This window comes from Coregonus clupeaformis, unplaced genomic scaffold (genome assembly GCF_020615455.1).
Source record: "Coregonus clupeaformis isolate EN_2021a unplaced genomic scaffold, ASM2061545v1 scaf2445, whole genome shotgun sequence".
Taxonomy (NCBI): domain Eukaryota; kingdom Metazoa; phylum Chordata; class Actinopteri; order Salmoniformes; family Salmonidae; genus Coregonus; species Coregonus clupeaformis.
Genome location: NW_025535899.1, coordinates 2,726 through 9,699, shown reverse-complemented (window position 1 = coordinate 9,699; position 6,974 = coordinate 2,726). Strand labels below are relative to the sequence as shown.

At 43.1% G+C, this 6,974-nt stretch overlaps 1 protein-coding gene across 1 annotated transcript; it reads right to left on the bottom strand.

The window, feature by feature from the left end:
* Positions 1-474: 474 nt before the first annotated feature.
* LOC121563460 lies at positions 475-2,502 on the bottom strand. Its single transcript, XM_041875370.2, has 4 exons — positions 1,977-2,502; positions 1,672-1,773; positions 1,179-1,532; positions 475-735 (listed from the first exon to the last, which is right to left on the bottom strand). The coding sequence occupies exons 1-4, from the start codon at positions 2,034-2,036 to the stop codon at positions 475-477; spliced, it is 777 nt and encodes a 258-aa protein (XP_041731304.2). The 5' UTR covers positions 2,037-2,502.
* Between the last annotated feature and the right edge of the window lie 4,472 nt (positions 2,503-6,974).

The window sequence follows — 6,974 nt, the reverse complement described above, 5'->3', positions numbered from 1 at the left end:
CTCATGTTGCAGAAGGGGGGCACAGCTTTTCATCCACAGAAATACCTGAAATCTTCCTCAAGATGTTAAAAGCTACTGAGGCCATTTTAACAACCAGTAAGAGCAGAGCCTGTTGGTCAAGCTGTTTAGTACCGTGTCCGTTCATTGGATGAAGTTTTAGAATAAACTTCACTACGAAGTCATTGAACAGTTCTCCGCTAATGATCAATCTAGCAGGTAGAAGACAGATGTTCACCATATCCTGACTAATATGTCTCTCCTCTTCATTGGCAGCATTTACATCAGGCACTGTCTTCGAAATGCATAGACCTACGAGATGAACAATGTACCTTGTCAAGATGTGTGACCTGATTCCCAGTGCTCTCGCCAGCACAGGTTTTGGGCCTAGCACCTCCTCCAGGTTGTTGATAACAGCCTTGGCCACCTCATAAGCATCAATGGACTGCTGAGTGTTAGACATCTCCTCATCCTCAGTTACTTGAACCCAGGAATAGACCACAGAAGAGCTTTGGTGTTGTTGATGATAACAGGTGTCTCCAAATAGACTCCCTCCTGAAAGGCTTGGGGATCTACTTGAAGAAGCACCTGGGTGATGATATGCTTAATGATAGAACCAAGTACCACAATCTGCTTTGGCATGGTCTTGTATGCAGTCTTCATTGTGGTCTCAATGTCTGTAAGGGCCGTTTGGAGTATGGGACAGGTGCTAAGGTCAAGGACCTCAACCTTCTTCTCCTTCACATGGAAGAGAAAGAGAGGCATTGTAATGTTAGTTCTATGTACACCTCTGGTGTCTTTACTGCCTATCACATGTCTTGTAGAGTATTTCTTATTACATGTACAGGTATAGTACTACACTGAGAAAAAAATGTGCTATCTAGAACTTTAAAGGGTTATTCAGCTGTCCCCATTGGAGAACCCTTTGAAGAACCCTTTTTGGTTGCAGGTAGAACCCTTTTGGTTCCAGGTAGAATACCTTTTCGGTTCCATGTAGAACCCTTTCTACAGAGGGTTCTACATCGAACCCAAAAGGGTTCTTTCTACCTGGAACCAAAAAGGGTTCTACGTGGAACCAAAAAGGGTTATCCTATGGGGTCAGCCGAAGAACCCCTTTGGAACCCTTTTTTCTAAGAGTGTAGTATACAACAAAAATGCACAAATAAAGGATTCAGTCTTACCTTGTCTACCTGGCTCTCCAGGACCTTCATGACATTGACTGCTGAGGATGAGGAGGGATAGGGGATCAGGTTTGCCTTGAAGACCTCAGCCTTCTTCTCCTGGGCTTCTCCATCCGCCACCTTGTCCAGCAGGCTGTCCATGACCTCCCTGACCTCCTGTGGAATCTCCACCTGGGTCTGGCTGAGGAACTCCACCTGGAGCATCTCATCTGACCTGATCTCAGGTTGGGCCTGTTTCTCTGAGAGCATACCTGCTGTGTCGCCACTCATCAGAGCTGCAGAACCAAGATGCTCATGGGAAGTAACCCATGGCTTGGCCTTGTCAGTCAGGAGCTGCTGCCCCTCCATGGCTACCTTCAGACGGAAGAGAGGAAGACATTAGTTCATACTGTTCCTTTGTGAACTTAAGGTGCAATAACAGGTAAATAAACAGTCTATGTGGATGGTAGCAATGGTGTACTATAGTTTAGGGAATGGAAAAGTATGAGTATACCTCTCCTGGGGACTGGTGACATTGGCTTAGTGTCACGCTCAGCTCTCTATGAACTTCCTGCTCGATCTCATGGAGTCTCTGGCGACCCTTCACCTTCAACATCTGTACGCACAGTAGGAGTTTAATATTAGCAGTGGTATCACACAGGACATTTTATTTTATGGCCTTGACAATGTCATTTTGTTCAGGATATCACAGATTTATCATGGATGTGGTCGGTCCAAAATGTATTAAAAACTAAAGGAGAACATCATAATAGATGCTTATACACATGAGAGCTATTGAATAATTAATGGCAAACTTACCTGCTCATCAAGGTAACAATCGACCCAAGAAGACCCTTGGATGGATGTAGAGTCATCCATATTTGGTATCACCAGGAGACCAGTATAACAGCTAGAAAATAGTTATTTACAGAAAACTCAACTAAAAACTGCTAAACTGTGCTAGAAAACTTCTGTGAATCCTAAATAAGAACTAAACAATCGAGCAATGTAACCAAGTAGTGTATTATAGCAGTCTGAATTCAGAATGTATGTGTATAAAAATAGAACTATAGAATGCTCAAATATAGAACTTTAGAATCTTTGGCAAACATAAGACATTGTGATCACCACTAGATGGTGCAAGTGAACTAAAAATAACTGCGGCAAGGACAGCGCCAGAAAGTATTCTGAAACAGAACGCTTTTCATTCTGAACTGCCTAGATGTCACAGTAGGCTGTTTTGCGTGATAGAAATAGAACAGCGCTGCAAACGTGAAATATTATCAATAAAGAAAAAATCATGACTCTATCTTTATCATATGGAAAAATGTAATGTTTTATTACTCCATCGTTTACAAACAAATAATTTACAATTTAAGTACAGTACTGAGACCCCATGTTTTGAAAATATTCAATTATTTTTTGTTCTCTGAAACACAGTGATTTATTTTCAATAAATTGTTTTCTTTCATAAAATAACACTCCCATACAAATGAATGACAGGTCAATACTTTTATTCTTAACATCACACAAAATGATTTCCAACAACCACACAATACAGTAACATACATACGTGCTCAATATAACCTTGAATATGAACATACATCAGATACAGTTCAAATGTATCACTAGCTGGTAGGGAATTGGTAATAAAACTTGCTATCTTTAGAAATTATATTTATTTTTATACAATATGTAAGGAACCATAAGAAAACCATTTGTCATGGATGACTGGCTAGTTGGAACCAGAGCTATTTCAGTGTTCAGTCCTTAATGTCCTTCCCAATAGTTACTTAGATTTGGAAACATTAGCCGAACAAAACACAATGTAAAACTAACAATAAGTAATGTTAAATCCTTTAATCAATGGGAACATGTTATAGTCAAAGATAGTACTAGAACAGTGGTTTGTCTCTTATGTTGTTTCAGGACTGGGGCTTTCCACTGGGCTCTGTTGAGAGAACAACGCCCCCAGTAGACAGTCAGTAGCACTGCAGGCAGTGGGCTCTTCTCCTCCCAGACACAAAAGCCTGTGGTACTGAGCCTGTGGAACCCAGCACAGCACCCTGGAACACACACACACACAGAGACGCACAAACACACACGCACCAGGCACACACAGTGTGAGCTATATTAACATGGTACTTGTAAGGTACTTAGTCTTAAGTAGAAAATCTTATTTAAACAAGTCAAAGATGAAAGAGTGTTGTGTAGCGATCTGAGTGTGACTTTGTACCATTCGTGGATGTCGTCTGTCACAGGTTCAGGCTGCGTTTGGACCCACTGACCGATTGACCACATCCTGACCACGTTGCCTATAGCAACCGTCTCCCCTTTACCCTCTCCATCGCCCCCCTCAGCAGGCTCCTCAGGGACGTCCCTCGTAACACAGGAAGTAGCTGCTCGAGAAACACAACACACAGTGTTGTTCTTGGGTACTGACTCACAAAAGTAAGAATAAACATATTGGATATCATCATCAGTGGAGGAAAAATAAGAATGCCCCCACATTGCCCTCCTCAGAACGGAGGCTTTCTAGTTTTCCTGAGACCTGCCAGTCTGTCCACATCCAGGGTTCTGTCGCTGCCCAGCCTCACTACAGTCAAAGCTCATGTGGCCCGGAGAAAAGCACTTGACGCACAGCTGGTGCATCTGACAGTGAGCTTTGGTCCAGTAATTAGTGCTTCCACAGACAGCACACTCATGCTGACGTTTGTGGAACTGTTTACGGGGCCCTCTACATTTAACATGTTTAAGTCATTTAGCAGACGCTCTTATCCAGAGTGACTTACAGTTAGTGCATACATTACTTTTTTTTTTTTCATACCCCCGTGGGAATCGATTCCACAACCCTGGCGTTGCAAACACCATGCTCTACGAACTGAGCCGGCCATTCCCTCCACTACCCTAGGCGACGCTGCTCCAATTGTGCCCCGCCCCATGGGTCTCCCGGTCGCGGCCGGCTACGACAGAGCCTGGATTCGAACCAGGATCTCTAGTGGCACAGCTAGCACTGCGATGTAGTGCCTTAGACCACTGCACCACTCACAGACTGAGTATTGCTGAGTATTGCTGACCAGAGCCTTCTCTAACAAAGTCAAAACTTTCTTTAATGTCCCACCCTCAGATACAGATGGTGCCTGGTCTGGTTCACGGCCACATTGAGAAAAAGATGACACATTAGGTCTTTTCACAGGACCCACTCCCTCCTGAGGGCAGTCAAAAACAGCAGCAACCTGCTGTGAAAGTTGTGTTCTACATGCTTTACGTTCCCTTAACAGTTCATCCAACCGATCCTGTACCTCACTGGCTGTCCAGTCACCAATGGGTTTGCTCTTGAACACTTGGGCCAACTCTTTCTCAGGACAGTTGCGTACAAACATGACTGCCAACTCTGAGCACTGATTGGGTAAGGTCCTGCCCTCATTCACAAGGTACTGTTCGGCTGCCTCTGCAGCTTTGTTAAGACTAATCCAGAAATCTATTGGACCCTCATTAGCATATGGTTTGATTGAATAGAAATCAGCTAATGGCATACCTGAGCAGACAGTATCCCCAAAGTGTTGCTTGAAAACACTGAACACCGCCTTAACATCTGTGACAACAAGGTTGTTACGCTTCCAGACTTTGGTCACATCCCGTGCCCTCCCCCATGAATCTAGACATCACCTCCCCAACATTCCCAGACCCAGTGTAACCCCCTCTTCTCTAGGTAGACTTCCATTAACTCCTCCCACTCCAGGACAGAGTACTTATCTGAGCCATCACCCCTAAAAAAGAGGTGGAGCACTAACATCTGACTTCACAACCAGATTCAGCTTGGACGCATCAATAAAGGTTGACCCACACTGCTCAGGCAGGGGAAACTGCTGGGGTTGGTGAGGGGGACGGGCAGGAGAAAGACTTGAAACCCCCAGGCTGCAGTAAACTCGCTCTGATAGATTCTCCTATCTCTGAACCAATCTGCTTAATAAGGTCACTAAGCTGACTCGGAGGCGTCCCATTATCACCGAGTACTGTGGATGATGGTACATCAAAAGACAGAGGTGGGATATCCTGGTCAGGTGGAACAAACAGCCTACCCCTCCCAGTGCTTGCAAACTCAGGACTAGCAAACGCTCTACTCCCAGGAGCTGACTGTACAATTGGTGTAAATGGAAGGACACCCTCCCTCTACCCACACTAAAATCCACAGCATAACATGTCTTATGGATTTGAGAATCTTCCATGGCTCAACAGAGCACTAAAATACAATGTAATTTAGTGCATTCAAATACCAAAAAAATTTATGCAATAAACAAATTCATCCAAAACATACAAATAAGCACGAATACCTGTATCTAATGAATATGCTATATTCACTGTTTACAGTATATATTCACTTACAGTAAGCCATCAACAAATTCACATGCGCAGGTCGTGCACCTCATCCACATGCACAGCTCCGGCGGTCGGCTTGAGCTGACCAGTCGGCAGGTCACGTAATTAGGACACTGCCACAACTGTAATTCTGATGGTTGGATAATTTTTTTATTCGACCTGCACACACGAAGAGACAACACACAATATGTTAGCTCTTGGGTGCAGCCACAGCTCTCGGGCACCTTGCTAGTTGAAGGTCAGGCAAAATAGAACAGGTGCTGCATGCACACATTCAGTGCCTAACAACACACTATACAATACAAGTAAAATGATATACAACATAATTCTGACAAAATAAAAGACATACCTGCACACCACGAGACAACACACAATAGGTTAGCCCTTGGTGCAGCCACAGCTCTCGGGCACCTGCGTGAGCACATAGAAACTCACTCAAACACTGCCCCAAATATTCCCGAGTTACAATAGGTATCCTAATTAGCGAGCTCGGTGAAAGTTGTTAACATACATTTTTTTTTTTTTTTTGGGGTCATTTAGCAGACACTCTTATCCAGAGCGACTTACAGGAGCAATTAGGGTTAAGTGCCTCGCTCAAGGGCACATCGACAGATTTTTCACCTAGTTGGCTCAGGGATTAGAACCAGCGACCTTTTGGTTACTGGCACAACAATCTTAACCACTAAGCTACCTGCCGCCCACATTGTAACAAAACCTGTAGTTGCGTAACAGCACTTTGTGTAACTTTACCACAGTTTTATATTGACAAATTACGGCGCCATGGACAACATACCTTCCTAGTTGAAGGTCAGGCAAAAGAGAACAATAAGAGGGTACATAAAGATAACCCGCGATGGACCAAACCAAAATATACACAACTTTTACAATTAGGTGTATTTGCAATATAGATACATAAAAATGTTTGTACACCAAAAAATTACATTAGCTATGCAGCTGTAATTAAATAAAGAAACCACATTGAATTATTATTATTATTAACTTATTAACATCCCCTCTTGACCTGGCCTACTTGAACTGTCCTTGTGTGCAATTTGGTGCATAATCTAGGGGAACAACATCACACTACTACACATATAATTCAAGTAATACCTTTATTGTCATCCATGCTCTTATTTTTAACCTAGTAGTTTTGCAAAAGTGTAACCTGCGTCAATTCTAGGAAATATTGGAATAACGTGCTTAAGAGGAGCCCTGACACGCACAACAGGATAACACAACTACCACATTTTCAATTGACAATCATTGATTTAAATGGATGTGGTCAATAGATTTGTATAGGCATATATACTCATTTAATTTAACTTGTAAGCCAAGGTTGGATTAGTAGGTCTATGCAACATGCACCTGGATAACCGCGTCATGAATCGGAACGGGCTCCAACGTCCTCATATACACATTATGACAAAATAAAGATCT

Excerpts from the sequence above, each read along its gene's own strand:
- LOC121563460 (XM_041875370.2), bottom strand. The coding sequence starts at position 2,036 with ATGGATGACTCTACATCCATCCAAGGGTCTTCTTGGGTCGATTGTTAC. Across the intron at positions 1,774-1,976 it reads ATTGTTACCTTGATGAGCAG|ATGTTGAAGGTGAAGGGTCG; the intron begins GTAAGTTTGCCA and ends CTGTGCGTACAG. Across the intron at positions 1,533-1,671 it reads GTCACCAGTCCCCAGGAGAG|GTAGCCATGGAGGGGCAGCA; the intron begins GTATACTCATAC and ends TTCCGTCTGAAG.